Consider the following 15,000-nt stretch of genomic DNA (forward strand, 5'->3'; position numbering starts at 1 on the left):
ATTTAATTTAATTTAATTTAATTTAATTTAATTAAATTAATTAAATTAATTAAATTAATTTAATTAATTAAATTAATTTAATTAATTTAATTAAATTAATTTCTCACAATTCCCGAGAAAGCGCCGTAGGCGAGAAAAGGAAGTTTGCGCAAAGTCCGTCCCGAAACTCCTTCGCAGTTTTCGATTATTTCTTTCATCAATTTTTCATTTCTGAACAATTCAAATAATTAAAACTATTCTGCTGCTGCTGCTGCTGCTGCTGCTGCTGCTGCTGCTGCTGCTGCTGCTGCTGCTGCTCACTCGCTGGCTTCTGGGCCCTGCAGCGGAGAGCAGCAAATGAGAAAGAAATGTCTTTTTCGAAAAGTTTAAACTTGGTATTATATTAAATTAAATTAAATTAAATTAAATTAAATTAGATTAAATTAAATTGAATTGAATTAAATTAAATTAAATTAAATTAAATTAAATTAAATTAAATTAAATTAAATTAAATTTTGTGACTCACGGGGGGAAAAGAAAGTCTTGTGGGGGCCTCCGGCTGGACGAGCTTCGCGCGGATCTGAAGTGGAAAGCATTAAAAGAAAAGAAAATTAAAAATAAAATAAATCTTTTTTGAAATTAAATTAAATTCAGAATTAAATCTTTTTTGAAATTAAATTAAATTAAATTCAGAATTAAATCTTTTTTGAAATTAAATTAAATTCAGAAATAAATCTTTTTTGAGATTAAATTAAATTCAGAATTAAATCTTTTTTGAAATTAAATTAAATTAAATTAAATCTTTTTTGAAATTAAATTAAATTCAGAATTAAATCTTTTTGAAATTAAATTAAATTAAATTCAGAATTAAATCTTTTTGAAATTAAATCTTTTTGAAATTAAATTAAAATCTTTTCCGAATTAAATCTTTGCATGCAACGAAGTGCTTTGGTTAAATCCGATCTTGAACTGAACTGAGTCCAGAAGAGACTTGAAATGCAGCAAAATGATTTTAATTTGAACTCTTTTATCAAAACAAAATAAATAAATAAATAAATAAATAAATAAATAAATAAATAAATAAATTAATTAATTAATTAATTAATTAATTAATTTAATTAATTAATTAATTAATTAATTAATTAATTAATTAATTAAATTAATTAAATTTAACTCGCCAGTTCTTCAACGCAGCTTTCCAGAATTGCAAATCTGCAATTTGCATTTGGGCGGGGTATGTACAGCTTGAGGTCGGCGCGGTCCAGAAACGCCGGATCGCAGCTTTCTGCAAAAATAAAATAAATTAAATTCAAATTTAAATTAAAATTAAATTCAAATTTGAATTGAAAATGAATTAAAATGAATTGAAATGAATTAAAATGAATTAAAATGAATTAAAATGAATTAAAATGAATTGAAATGAATTAAATTGAATTAAAATGAATTGAAATGAATTAAAATGAATTAAAATTGAATTAAAATGAATTAAAATGAATTAAAATTGAATTAAAATGAATTAAAATTGAATTAAAACGAATTGAAATGAAGTAAAATGAATTAAAATGAATTAAAAATGGATTAAAATGAATTAAAATGAATTAAAATTGAATTAAATTGAATTAAAATGAATTAAATTGAATTAAAATAAATAAAAAAGAAATTTTATTTCCGCAAATCTTTTCAATTCAGTTGCAGCGCCGGAAAGCTCTCGAGACACTTTTCCGAAAATTTGAAGATTTTAACTTTTTGAAAACTCAAAAGTTTATTTATTTTTATTTCTTTTTATTTATTTTTATTTCTTTTTATTTCTTTTTATTTATTTTAATTTCGTTTTATTTATTTTTAAATAAATAAAAACAAATAAACAAAAAAGGCCTTTGACGCCCCAAATTGCAGTTTTGCAAAAAGCAAGTCGGAGGCAGCTGAGAAGCCCGAAGAGGGAAAGAAGAGGAAAAAGAAAAGAAAAAATAAAAAAGATTAAAATGAAAAGAAAAAATAAAAGAAGATTGAAATGAAAAGAAAAGAAGATTAAAATGAAAACAAAAACACAAAAGAAGACTAAAATGAAAACAAAAGAAGACTAAAGTGAAAACAAAAGAAGACTAAAATGTAAACAAAAGAAGACAAAAATGAAAAAAAAACAAAAGAAGACCAAAATGAAAATAAAAACAAAAGAGGATTAAATGAAAAGAAAAACAGAAGATTAAAATGAAAATAAAAACAAAAGAAGATTAAATGAAAAGAAAAACAAAAGAAGATTAAATGAAAAGAAAAGCAAAAGAAGATTAAAATGAAAAGAAGAAAAGAAGACTAAATGAAAAGAAAAACAGAAGATTAAAATGAAAAGAAAAGCAAAAGAAGATTAAATGAAAACAAAAACAAAAGATTAAATGGAAATAAAAACAAAAGAAGATTAAAAGAAAAAAAAGAAGATGAAAAGAAAAAAGAAAATGAAAAGAAAAAAGAAAAAGAAAAGTTGTGAAGTGTTCTGACCTGGCAAGTTGGAAGTGGTGAGAATAATTCCGTTTGGACTTTTGCAGAAAAGGTCGATTTGAGTGAGAAGGGCATTGACTGCGCGAGCTGCGTCTGCAGGTTCTGCTGCTGCTGCTGCTGCTGCTGCTGCTGCTGCTGCTGCTGCTCGCGCTGCAGCAAGCGCCTCGACCTCGTCAATCAGCAGCACCAAAAACAGGCCTTGCTGCTGCATGCGCTGCAGCAGCAAATCGAAAACCCTCACCACCAACTTCCCAGACTCTCCAAACCATTTCGAAAAAAGAAAAGAAGAATTCAAAGACACAAAAAGAAAAGTTTTGAACTTCCGGCTGAGACGAATGGCCAGCTGCTGCCCCAGCCCTTTGCACAAAGAAGTTTTTCCTGAAATAAAAAACTTTAATTAAATCCAAATTCAAAAAAAATAATACAAGTTGAACTGCTGTAGCTTCAACGCCTCGCTGCAGCAGCAGCAGCAGCAGCAGCAGCAGCAGCAGCAGCAGCAGCAGCAGCAGCGGCAGCAGCAGCAGCAGCAGCAGCAGGCAGCAGCAGCGCTCACCGCTTCCGGGGGGCCCGTGCAGCAGCAAGACTCGGTTCCAAGTGATGAGCTGGAGCAGCAGTTTCAAAAAAGGACTTGAAGTTTGAATTTGAAAAGGAATATTTGATGGAAATGAAATTAAAAGATTATTTGAAATTATAAAAAGATTATTTGAAATTATAAAAAGATTATTTGGAATTATTTTAAAGACTTTTAAAACAATTTCTCACGCTGGAGTCGACGCTGCTGTCGGCAAACAGCAAAGCTGTGAAGGCGTAGTTCAAAAGAGTCTTTTTGGTTTTTTTTTCGAAGTGCAAATTCGCCCAAAGGCCCTCAAAGTCTGCGTTCGGCAGCAGCCACTGCTGCAGCACTTTTCCACTTTCTGCTTCACTTCCCAAGTCCAGGGGGCCCCCCTCGAGGGGCCCCTGGAGGGGCCCCTGGAGGGGCCCCTGGGGGCCCTGGAGGGGCCCCTGGAGGGGCCCCTGGAGGGGCCCCTCGTGCAGCAGGTAGGGCAGCACGGCGAAGCGGGCCTGGCAGTAGGGAAACAGCAGCGGCGCCGCTTCCGTCGAGCTGCTGCTGCTGCTGCTGCTGCTGCTCGCAAAGGCCGCAGCAAACGGCCCGCTGCAGCCCCCAGCAGCAGCAGCAGCAGCAGCAGCAGCAGGCAGCAGCAGCGGGCTGCTGCGCGCGCCCAGCGGCTCTATGCGAATGGAACTGCAGCAGCGCGCCAGCAGCGGAACGCCCACGCGCTGCGGGTCGTGGCCCCCCAGCGCCACCGTCAGCCCCGAAGAGCCCAACCAGCTGTTTGCTGCTGCAGTTATTTCGGAAAAAAGATCTTTTGCGAAAGTTTTGCAGCCGATTGCGCAGCAGAAGTCCACCTTGGGCACTTTCGTGCAGGGGAGGCCGCGCGCGCCCGACGCCGCCGTGCTCGCGCGATTCGCCGCCACCGGAGTCGGAAACTCCATTTATAATTGCAAAAAACAAAATAAGAATCAAATAAACTCCAAATTCCACAGCTTTCCACAAAGTCTTTGCAGAAAACCGAAGATTCAACTTCGAGGCTGCGCGCTGGAGCGCAGCTGTACGTACACCTCAGATCGCAAGCGCACACGCACTGCTTTCCGCGACGAAAATGGCCGCGAAAAAGTGGAAACTGATCATAAAGCTTGGGAAACTTGAAGGAAAACATGAAATCTTTGCAGACCAGATCAAAAGGACTAATTTAAATCCTTTTCTGTTCTTTTTTGCCGCTTCTCTGTTGCGCAAAGGCCTCAAATGCGCTTTCTCCTTTTTTCTGAAGCCTCTTTTTGCAGAAACCGCCACTTAGTGGCCAAAACTAGAAACTAAGGCTGCAGCTCGTTGCTGCACTTTTGCATGCATGCATGCAGCTGCAATTGGAATTAAATAGAGCTTTCTTTTATTTTTGAGTTGAAGTTCAGTAGTTCGAAACAGATCTGAGACTGCAGCTGCGGGGAAGCTTTCAGTGGAACTGACACTTGAACACAGAGTGCGCGGGCTTTGCGGCGTTAAAAGCTTTTCTAAAACATTAAAAGTGTTCTTTTATTTTATTTTATTTCATTTTATTTATTTTATTTAATTTAAACGAGCTTTCCAGCCGCGTTCCTGCCGCTAGCTCGGCGCTGCAGCGGCTCGCTGCTGCACAGGACATGCAAAGGCAAGACGCGGGAAGCTGAGGGCCTCCGGAAACTGGAAAACGACCCAGCGAGTGAGAATTTAATTTCGAAATAATAAAAATAAACAAAAGATGAAATTCCGAAAACAAAGAACTGCAGCAAACGGGGCTTTGTCCTGACACTGAACTTTGGAGTGCAGCAGCAGCGCCTCGCGGCGAGCAGGCAGCTGCGCAGGTACGTGCAAGTCCGCAGCTGATCTGGGCTCTTTTTTCCAAAATCTGAATTTAAATGCAAATAATAATTGAATTTAAATTTATTTAATAAAATTAAAAACAAAAAGCCCGAAAGAATCCCGCGAACTGCGCGCACCGGACCTCCGCCGACAGCCCACCCGCGTGCAGCGGCGCCTCTCGCGAGGGCGCCGACGACCAGCGGCCTGGGGCTTGTCTGCGGCGCGCCGCAGCAGTTTCTTGAATTAAAAACGCAAATTAAATATATTTTAAACAAAAATAAAGTTATTTTTCTGTAAAGGAAAGCAGATCGGGGCCGGTCAGCAGCAGCAGCGGCCCCCTGTGCATAACCACTGGTGCGCGCGGGAAGCAGAGAGCCCGCCCGAGCCGCCAGACTCATCGCATTTTCGAGTTCAAACGAATGAAATAACAAATAAAACAAATAAATTAATTAAAATAGCAAAAAAAACAAATGAAATAACCACTTTTTGCACAAAAAGCGACGCCAGCTCGCTCTCATCGGCCGCGGCAGCAATGTTTCTTAGCCCCTTTGTCCTGCTGCCCAGCCTGCTCTTGGCGAAGACAGGACCCAAGTTCGTTTTTGCTGCGGACTTGGAGGCAGAAAATGCAGTTGGTGGGTCTCCTGCAGCAGCAGCAGCAGCAGCAGCAGCAGCAGAGTTCTAGCTGCAGCGGCTGCAGAGTTCTGGCTGCAGCAGCAGCAGCGCCGGCTGCAGCAGCAGCACAGCAGCAGCAGCAGCAGCGCAGCCCACTGCGCCCCTGCTTCCTTTGCTTCCGCAGCAGCCAGTTTTAGCCACTGCTGCGCCACCCGAGACAAGCAGCCCTCACTCTCGCCACCCCTGCTGCTGCTGCTGCTGCTGCTGCTGCTGCTGCTGCTGCTGCTGCTGCTGCTGCTGCTGCTGCTGCTGACTGTGCTGCTGCTGCTGCTGCTGCTGCTGCTGCTGCTGCTGCTGCTGCTGCTGCTGCTGCTGCTGCTGCTGTTCTGCTGCTGCTGCTGCTGCTGCTGCTGCTGCTGCTGCTGCTGCTGCTGCTGCTGCTGCTGCTGCTGCTGCTGGTGTTGCTGCTGTTGCTGCTGCTGCGGATACTGTGCAGTTTGGGGCGGTGGCTGCTGCCGCTGCTGAGGATGGCGGCGTGCTGCCAGTTGCTGCCGCCTGCTGCTGCTGCTGCTGCTGCTGCTGCTGCAGCACTTGCATGCATTGCTGCTGCTGCTTGTTTGCCTTTGTTTGGTTCACAGGACACAAAGGAGAGGCTGGCAGGCAAGTGCAGAATGACCACTGCTGCAGCAGAGGTCCACTGGTCCTTTTTGCTGCTTGCTAGCCGCCTTCCCGCGTCCAACAGCGCCTGTCTGCTGCGTCTGCTGCTGCTGCTGCTGCTGCTGCTGCTGCTGCTGCTGCAGGGGTTGTGGTGGAAGACCTGCCGCTGCATGCATGTCAGCAGTTTGTGCAGAAGTTGGACGGGGAGGGTCGGCTGACTCCCGCGGTGTCTGTGCAGCAGCTGCTGCAGCCGGTGGGGGGCGAGCGCGCAGCAGCAGCAGCAGCAGCAGCAGCAGCAGCAGCAGCAGCAGCAGCGGAGCTCACGGACCTCAAGAAGCCCAGCATCACGGCCAGCGAAAGAGACCTGCGGCTGCTGCTGGCCAAAGAACTCCGCTATCTCCTCAGCAGCAGCAGCAAAGAAGCAGCAGCAAAAGAGCTGCTGCCTTTTAAAAAAGCAGAAGCAGCAGCAAGACTGAAGCAAATATCTTTGCTGCTGCAGCGGCTGGCGCTGCTGGGGGCCCGCTACGAGCAGCAGCTGCTGCACAGCCTGCGCGGCAGCAGCAGCAGCAGCAGCAGCAGCAGCAAAGTCCGGAAAATAACAAAGTTGTTTATTACCAACATTACAGAAGAAGCAAAAGAATACTTAATAGCTCCCGATTTCTTTTCTCCGCAGCTGCAGCAGCTGCTGCTGCTCGTGCTGCAGCTGCAGCCGCAGCAGCTGCTGCTGCAGCGGCAGCAGCTGCAAGCAGCAGCAGATGCTTACATGCTGAATCTGGCAATGGACAAGAAGGCAGCAGCACGCAGCTTCTTCGCGCACGTGCAGCAGCTGCAGCAGCAGGACGTGCTGCAGCAGCAGCAGCAGCAGCAGCAGCTGCTGCTGTCCGACGCAGAAGCAGAACTTGTCCTCGATATTGTTGCGCTGCTCTGGGACTCTTATTATAACCACAGTGTGGAAATAATAGAAGCTTTAAAGTTTAGAGAAAATGGAGTTTCGGGTCTCTCTTGGCTGCAGCAAGCCCCGCTGGCGAGGGTTTCGCTGCTGCTGCCCAGCTGCAGGCTGCTGCATGCAAGCAGCAGCAAACCCCTCACTTTTGCTGCAGCAGGCAGCTTCGCAGTGAGTTTGGAGTTCAGGGACTTCTTCAGCAGCAAAGCAGCAGCAGCAGCAGTAGCAGCAGCAAACCCGCAGCAAACTGCAGCAGCAGCAGCAGCAGCAAACCAAAAACCGGATCCTCTCTTTTCTCTTGTCATCAATCAACTCACTCCTCAAGACCTCAACAACCTCTTCAGCCTCGCAGACGAACCCGTCCAAGTCGAATCCAGTGAGGGTTTAGGGTTTAGGGTTTAGGGTTTAGGGTTTGGGGTTTAGGGTTTGGGGTTTAGGGTTTGTGCTGCTGCTGCTGCAGCACTGGAGCTGATGCAGCTAACTCCTGTTGCTGCCAGTTCGCTGCGGCAGTCTTTTTCGCTTGAAGAGCAGCAGGCGCCTTCCCTTAAGCAACTCCTTGGTGAGCTAGCTAGCCAGCTAGCTAGCCAGCTAGCTAGCCAGCTAGCTAGCCAGCTAGCTAGCTAGGTAGCTAGCTAGCTGGCTAGCTGGCTAGCTAGCTAGCTAGCTAGCTAGTTGTTGTGTGGCTAGCTAGCTAGCTGGCTAGCTAGCTAGCTAGTTGCTGTCCGGCCAGCTAGCCAGCCAGATAGCTAGCTAGCCAGTTAATCGTGCAGCTAGCTGGCCACTCACCCGTGTGGCTAGCTAGCTAGCTAGCCAGCTAGCCAGCTAGCCAGCTAGCTAGCTAGCTGGCCAGCTAGCCAGCTCTGGGTGCAGCTAGCTATCCAGCTAGCTGCGCAGCTAGCGAGGCTCGTGGGGCTTGCGTGTGCTGCGGGTTTGTGCAGGAGTGCCTGCTGCTGCTGCTGCTGCTGCTGCTGCTGCTGCTGTGGATAAGCGACTCTTTGAGGGAATATTTTTGGGGTCGCGTTTGGAGTTGAGGGCCCTTTTGAATGTGGAGTTGTCTTTGCTGCTGCGGCGCATGCAGCAGCAGCAGGGCTAGCTGGCTAGCTAGCTAGCTAGCTAGCTAGTTGTTGTGTGGCTAGCTAGCTAGCTGGCTAGCTAGCTAGCTAGTTGCTGTCCGGCCAGCTAGCCAGCCAGATAGCTAGCTAGCCAGTTAATCGTGCAGCTAGCTGGCCACTCACCCGTGTGGCTAGCTAGCTAGCTAGCCAGCTAGCCAGCTAGCCAGCTAGCTAGCTAGCTGGCCAGCTAGCCAGCTCTGGGTGCAGCTAGCTATCCAGCTAGCTGCGCAGCTAGCGAGGCTCGTGGGGCTTGCGTGTGCTGCGGGTTTGTGCAGGAGTGCCTGCTGCTGCTGCTGCTGCTGCTGCTGCTGCTGCTGTGGATAAGCGACTCTTTGAGGGAATATTTTTGGGGTCGCGTTTGGAGTTGAGGGCCCTTTTGAATGTGGAGTTGTCTTTGCTGCTGCGGCGCATGCAGCAGCAGCAGCTGGACCTGGCTGCTGCTGCTGCTGCTGCTGCTGCTGCTGCTGCGGGGGGCAGCGAGGCTGCTGCAGCAGCAGCAGCAGCAGCAGCAGCAGAGATGCAGGGCGAGCTGGAGGCCTGGGCAGCAGCAGTGCAGCAGGAGAAAGCAGCAGCGCAGCAGCTGCTGCAGCAGCAACTGGAAGCAGCAGCAGCAGACCCGAACTTTGCTGTGGGGTCTTTTTTCTACAGCGAAGAAGCAGCAGCAGCAATTCTGGAAAGCCCCGCGTACAGCAGCAGCAGCGCAGCAGCAGCAGCAGCAGCAATGAGTGCAGCGCAGCAGCTGCGGCGGCCCGCGTGGGCCCTCCAACTGAACCCCCTGGCGCTGCAGCGCGCGCAGCTGCTGCTGCTGCAGCAGCCCCGTTTGCTGCTGACTCCGCAGCAAGCTTTGAAGCAAAATGTTCTTCTTTTTTCCGGAAAACAAATAATTAAAAAAAGAAACTTTTTGGAAAAAGTTTCTCTCGTGCTGCAGCTGACGGCGCGCATGCACAGCAGGTTCACTGACAACTTGGCTGCGCTGCTGCCCCACACTCTCCGCAGCAAGCTGCTGCAGGTCCTCAGCAGCAGCAGCAGCAGCAGCAGCAGCAGCAGCAGCAGCAGCAGCAGCAGCGGCGGCGTTGAAGCGGCGCTGATCGAGGAGGTCTTCGACTCTCTGGGCTTCGTGTCTGCGTTCCGCGCTGCAGCAGCAGCAACAGCAGCAGCCGAGCAGCAGCAGCAGCAGCAGCAACAGCAGCAGCAGCAGCAGCAGCGGCAGCTGATAATGCTGCAGCTGCTCGACAAGAAAAACCGCTTGATCTTGTTCAAGCCTGCTGCTGCTGCTGCTGCGGGCAGCAGCAGCAGCAAACGAATTGCTGCTGTAGAGGTGCGCTTTTCTCCTTTCACAATTTGCTGCTTCTCTCTCAAACCCCACAAACACAAACCCCAACTCGCTAGCTAGCTGGCTAGCTAGCTAGCTAGATAGCTAGCTAGCTAGCTAGCCAGCTAGCTAGATAGCTGCGCGGGTGTCTGGCTAGCTCTCTATATAGCTAGCTGGCTGTGCGGATGGCTGGCTAGCTGGCTAGCTAGCTGGCTAGCTAGCTGGCTAGCTAGCTAGGTAGCCATCTGCCTGTTATCTAGCCAGCTAGCTATATGACTAGCTAGCTAGCTAGCTAGCTAGCTAACTGGCTAGCTAAGTGGCTAGCTAGCTGGCTAGCTAGCTGCGTGGCTAGCTGGCTAGCTGGCCAGCATTTTCTTTTGCTTTTTGCGTTTTGTGTCTCTCAGACGCCCTACTTCTTTGCTGCAGCAGCAGCAGCAGCAGCAAACGATCTTGCTGCTGCTCTCAACAGCCGCAGCAAAAGCAGCTGCTGGCTGCGGCTGCTGCCGCTGCAGCTGTGGGAAGTGGGGCCCCTCAGCATTCCGAGTTAGTTAATTTTATTTATTTATTTATTTATTTATTTATTTATTTATTTATTTATTTATTTATTTATTTATTTATTCATTTATTTATTATTTAATTTGTCTATTTATTTAATTGTTTGTTTGTTTTTTGCGGTTTTTGGCTGTTTCGAGTGGTTCGCTTCACGCTTAGCTCTAAACCCTAAACCCTAAACCCTAAACCCTAAACCCTAAACCCCAAACCCCAAACCCTAAACCCTTTAATTCAATTCAACTTAATTAAATTAAATTAAATCAATTTTGTCTGCAGCACCGACGCCGCCGCTACGATTCGTTCAGCGCTTGAAGAGGCTGTGGCAGAAAATCCGAAGTACGCCTAGGGTTTAGGGTTTAGGGTTTAGGGTTTAGGGTTTAGGGTTTGGGGTTGGCTTCTTCATGTATAGGCCAAAAGCAAATAAATGAACACACAAAAATAATAAAAAGCATTATAAATGAGAAACGAATAGTTCATTCAGCGATTTAACTGTTTTTCTAGGGTTTAGGGTTTAGGGTTTAGGGTTTAGGTTTTAGGACGTACGTTTAAGATTTAGTGTTTAGGGTTTAGGGTTTGCGTTTTGCTGCTGCAGGGAAGCCGACGGAATTCGGTGAGAACCTTTTGCTGCTCCTTGGATTGTTTGTTTGTGAATCAGTTCAAAAGAGCAAAGAAACCCTTTAGGGTTTAGGGTTTAGGGTTTAGGGTTTAGGGTTTAGGGTTTGGCGGATTTGGGTGGTTTTTGGCGGTAAATGGGTCATTTTTTCTGGATTTTTCAGCAAATAGATTAAAAAAGGATTTAAATGTTTATTTGTTTTTCATTTAATTCCTTTTTCCCTCTTTTTTGTTTTTTTTAGTTGGATTTGTGAAGACAGAACTCACCGAAGGCCCCGCCAAAGAACTCGCCCGCAGCTGCATGCGCGCTGCAGCAGAAAGCCCCAAAGAGGATGCATGCGTTCCCACAAGCCCCGACTTCGTCAAGTAATAAATTTAAATAAATAAATAAATAAATAAATAAATAAATAAATAAATAAATAATAAACAAACAAATAAATAATAAACAAATAAATAATAAATGAACAAATAAATAAATAAATAAATAAGCAAATCAAATAATTAATGGAAGATTTATTTATTTATTTATTTAAATTTTTAATGAAAAGAAAACGAATGAGTTATGCCAATTGCGGCTGCAGCAGCAAAATTAATTAATTTCAAAATTTAAATAAATTGCAATTTATCAATTAGTTTATTTTAATTTTAAAAGTTTATTTAATTGTTTTTAATCAGTTTAATAGTCTTTTACTCTGCATGCATTGAAAACAGTCAAGGGTTTAGGGTTTAGGGTTTAGGGTTTAGGGTTTAGGGTTTAGGGTTTAGGGTTTAGGGTTTAGGGTTGGGGGTTTAGGGTTTAGGGTTTAGGGTTTAGGGTTTAGGGTTTAGGGTTTAGGGTTTAGGGTTTAGGGTTTATGCAGGGCGCGGGAAACACCCCCGCGTTGGTGAACAGTTTGTTGACTTCGCTGTGCAACATTTCGCCCTTCTTTAGGGTTTAGGGTTTAGGGTTTAGGGTTTTAGGGTTTAGGGTTTAGGGTTTAGGGTTTAGGGTTTAGGGGGGTTTAGGGTTTAGGGTTTAGGGTTTAGGGTTTAGGGTTTAGGGTTTAGGGTTTAGGGTTTAGGGTTTATGCAGGGCGCGGGAAACACCCCCGCGTTGGTGAACAGTTTGTTGACTTCGCTGTGCAACATTTCGCCCTTCCACAAGGGCCCGTGGTTTATGGTTGAGGGTTTAGAATGTACAGTTTCCGCTCAGGAGTAAAGAACACACGAGCAAGTATTTAGTGCCTAGCGTCTAGGGTTTAGGGTTTAGGGTTTAGGGTTTAGGGTTTAGGGTTTGGGGCGTGGGTTTTGCCGCAGGTGTTTGACAGCAGCCGTGCTGCGCTGCAGCGCAGCAGACACTGCATGCAGCAGCAAAGTGGAGGGTTTTGCAAACCTCCATTTGGAAATGCTGCAGAGGGTTTTTTTGGATTTGCAAAACCCTCAAACAAACCCTCAAACCTTTTTCGAAAAACCCCCCTGGACCCGAGCCCGCCACTTCCTCCGAGACGCCATCCAGGCCAGCGGTAAACCCTAAACCCTAAACCCTAAACCCTAAACCCTAAACCCTAAACCCTAAACCCTAGACCCTAAACCCTAAACCCTGCCGCTGATTTTAGCCGAAGCTGGGAAGCGCAGTGCGTGGCGACTCGGGGCTTTCGCTGCGAGGCCTGCCGGGCCCGGCGCGCAGGGTTTAGGGTTTAGGGTTTAGGGTTTAGGGTTTAGGGTTTGGGGTTTGGTGCAGGCGAGACTTTGAGCGCGGACGAACGGGAGGCTTTGCTAAACCCTTTCGTGCACAAGTTCGGGGCCCCTGCTGCTGCCAACTTCCGGGGTTTGCATTTATTGAAAATGAGATCTTTTTTATTTCTTTTTCAAAAAGATTTAAATGCAATTAAATGTCTAAACTCGCTGCTGCAGCAAACCCTCAACTCCCTCTCCGCCAGCTGCGCCGCGGACATCGCCCGCGCCTTCAGCCGCTTCCTCAAGGAACCCGGTGAGGGTTTAGGGTTTAGGGTTTAGGGTTTAGGGTTTAGGGTTTGGGGTCTGGGGTTTGGGGTTTAGGGTTTGGATTTAGGGTCTAGGGTTTAGAGTTTAGGGTTTGGGACTGCAGGTGCCGTTCTTTTATTCTGCTGCGTGCCGGCGTGGGGTAGCTGCCTCCGCTAAACCCTAAACCCTAAACCCTAAACCCTAAACCCTAAACCCTTTTGTTTGCATTTGCAGAACTAGACGAAGAAGGTGAATTGGCTTTACAGCGAGCAGCAAAACGAGCCACAGCGCAACTACGCAGTGTTCAAATAGGTACGGCCCTAAACCCTAAACCCTAAACCCTAAACCCTAAACCCTCACTCTGAAGCCTTAAACCCTAGCTCCTGCATCCCTCTTCAGCTTGCCCGAGCAGCAGCAAAGCATCCCACCCACAAGCAGCAAACCCGCATGCATCTCCCCCGCTGCTGCTGCTGCTGCTGCCGCTGCTGCTGCTGCTGCTGCTGCTGCTGCTGCTGCTGCTGCTGCTGCTGCAGTGGACGAAGTGAACCCTGCGCGGATAGCTGCGGAGCTGCGTCGCGTGCATGCGCTGGACTTCAAATCTTTTTATGACTTTTTAATTCTTCCAATGAAAGACTTTTCATCTTCTGCTGCTGAAAAGGAGACTCTGGGGTGGTGTCTGTACACCCTGGCGCAGCAAAACGCCCGCAGCAGCAGCATGTTCGCCCACGCACGCACTGCAGCAGCAGCAGCAGCAGCAGCAGCAGCAGCAGCAGCGCCTTCCCAGGTCCGCCGCTGCTTCAAAGATGTCTGGGAAGCAGCTATGACTTTCCACAAACCCCAAATGGGGGCCCCCTGGGGGCCCCAAGAGGGGCCCCCCGAGGGGCCCCAAGAGGGGCCCCCAGAGGGGCCCCCAGAGGGCCCCCAGGAAGGCTTCGGCAGCGCCGTGGAGACCAGCAGCAGCAGCAGCAGCAGCAGCAGCAGCAGCAGCAGCAGCAGCAGCAGCAGGAGGGTGCTGAGCAGGTCGGATGAAGTGTTTCGAGCTTCAGTGATGAAAGACTCCTTTTTGCATGTTTTGATTTTGCAAAGATTGGGAGTTTTGATGGAGAATTTATTTAATTTCCGAGAAGCTCTGGCGGTGCGGGAAGGCGCAGCAGCAGCAGCAGCAGCAGCAGCAGCAGCGCCCGCAGCAGCAGCAGCAGCAGCAGCAGCAGCAGCAGCGAAGGCGGCGCTCTTCCGGCGCATGCAGGCGCTTTCCTTCAGCGACTTTGCGCAGCTGCTTCAGGTGTCTGTACACCTGCTGCCTCTCTCTCTGGCTTTTGTTGCTGCAGCAGCAAAAAGAGATATTAGGGTTTTCTACCTCAGCAGCAGCAGCAGCGGGGGGGCCCTCTTCCGCCTGGGGGCCCCCAGCAGCAGCAGCAAACTGTACCCTTTCAGCAGCAGCAGCAGCAGCAGCAGCTTCATCTGCAATCCCCGCTGCAGCCAACTCAGCGCTGCTGTTAATCTCGAGGCCAGAGCCAAAAGAGGTAATTAATTAAATATTATTCAAATATTAATTAATTAATTAATTAATTAATTAATTATTCGTTTATTCATTTATTTATTTATTTATCTATTTATTTATTTATTTATTCGTTTAAATATTTACGTATTTATTATTTGTTTATTTATTTTACTAATTAACTAATTATCCAATTAACTAATTAACTAACTAATAAATTAATTAATTAGACTAATTATTATTTATTTATTTATTTATTTATTTATTTATTTATTTATTTATTTATTTATTTATTTATTATTTATTAATTATTTATTTATTTATTATTTGTTTGTTGTCTGCAGCAATAGCAACTTCGCTGTCGCTGCGGCTGCGGGCGCAGGCGCGGGGCCTCAAGTCTCTTGCTGCAGCTCTGTCCCCTCTTTTGTCTCTTTCTGCTGCCGATTTATTTCTTTCTTTCCAAAACTTCGCAACTTTTCAGCAGCAACAAACCAACTCCATCAGTCCCCAAACCCTCGACATTTGTTCTTTCCATTTCCCCCAAACCAGGGCTTTCCAGGGGGCCCCCCGGGGGGCCCCCCGGGGGGCCCCCCGGGGGGGCCCCCTGGGGGGGCCTCCCGGGCCAGGGGCCCCTGGGGCCGCGGGGGGCCCCTGGGGGGCCCCCTGGGGGCCCTCCGCGGGGGGCCCCTGGGGGGGCCCCTGGGGGGCCCCCGGGGGGGCCCCCGGGGCCCCGGGGGCCCCTCGAAAGAAGGGTTTTTTCTGTGCAATTATGAAAGTGTACCCTTTCGATATGCGCACGAAACCCTGAGGGTTTGCGGGGCGCAAAAAAGGGTTTCTGCTGCAGTTTGGTCGAGTTTTTTTTTGAATTCAAAT

At 47.1% G+C, this 15,000-nt stretch overlaps 3 protein-coding genes across 3 annotated transcripts in view; 1 reads left to right on the forward strand and 2 right to left on the reverse strand.

Annotated features, from left to right (window-relative positions):
* Positions 1-1,148: 1,148 nt before the first annotated feature.
* ENH_00056150 (thyroid hormone receptor interactor, putative) lies at positions 1,149-3,966 on the reverse strand (the record flags this gene model as incomplete). Its single annotated transcript, XM_013581646.1, has 3 exons — positions 1,149-1,264; positions 2,473-2,686; positions 3,235-3,966. The coding sequence occupies 3 exons, from the start codon at positions 3,964-3,966 to the stop codon at positions 1,149-1,151; spliced, it is 1,062 nt and encodes a 353-aa protein (XP_013437100.1).
* A 1,741-nt stretch (positions 3,967-5,707) lies between these two features.
* Positions 5,708-6,076, reverse strand: ENH_00056160 (hypothetical protein; the record flags this gene model as incomplete). Its single annotated transcript, XM_013581647.1, has 1 exon — positions 5,708-6,076. One exon carries the CDS (start codon positions 6,074-6,076, stop codon positions 5,708-5,710), a length of 369 nt encoding a protein of 122 aa, XP_013437101.1.
* Positions 6,077-6,150: 74 nt separating this feature from the next.
* The window catches only part of ENH_00056170 (hypothetical protein, conserved), a gene marked incomplete at both ends in the record, with an annotated part of 15,985 nt that continues 7,135 nt past the window's right edge, over positions 6,151-15,000 (forward strand). The window contains 12 exons of the mRNA XM_013581648.1: positions 6,151-6,171; positions 6,330-7,455; positions 7,540-7,638; positions 8,467-9,509; positions 9,908-10,046; positions 10,648-10,665; positions 10,772-10,800; positions 11,528-11,599; positions 11,740-11,833; positions 12,388-12,636; positions 12,864-12,941; positions 13,163-14,152. Coding sequence (XP_013437102.1) covers positions 6,151-6,171; positions 6,330-7,455; positions 7,540-7,638; positions 8,467-9,509; positions 9,908-10,046; positions 10,648-10,665; positions 10,772-10,800; positions 11,528-11,599; positions 11,740-11,833; positions 12,388-12,636; positions 12,864-12,941; positions 13,163-14,152 — 3,958 coding nt within the window. The remainder of the gene's footprint in view (positions 6,172-6,329; positions 7,456-7,539; positions 7,639-8,466; positions 9,510-9,907; positions 10,047-10,647; positions 10,666-10,771; positions 10,801-11,527; positions 11,600-11,739; positions 11,834-12,387; positions 12,637-12,863; positions 12,942-13,162; positions 14,153-15,000) is intronic.

This window comes from Eimeria necatrix, genomic scaffold (genome assembly GCF_000499385.1).
Source record: "Eimeria necatrix Houghton genomic scaffold, Enh_scaff463, whole genome shotgun sequence".
Lineage (NCBI taxonomy): Eukaryota > Apicomplexa > Conoidasida > Eucoccidiorida > Eimeriidae > Eimeria > Eimeria necatrix.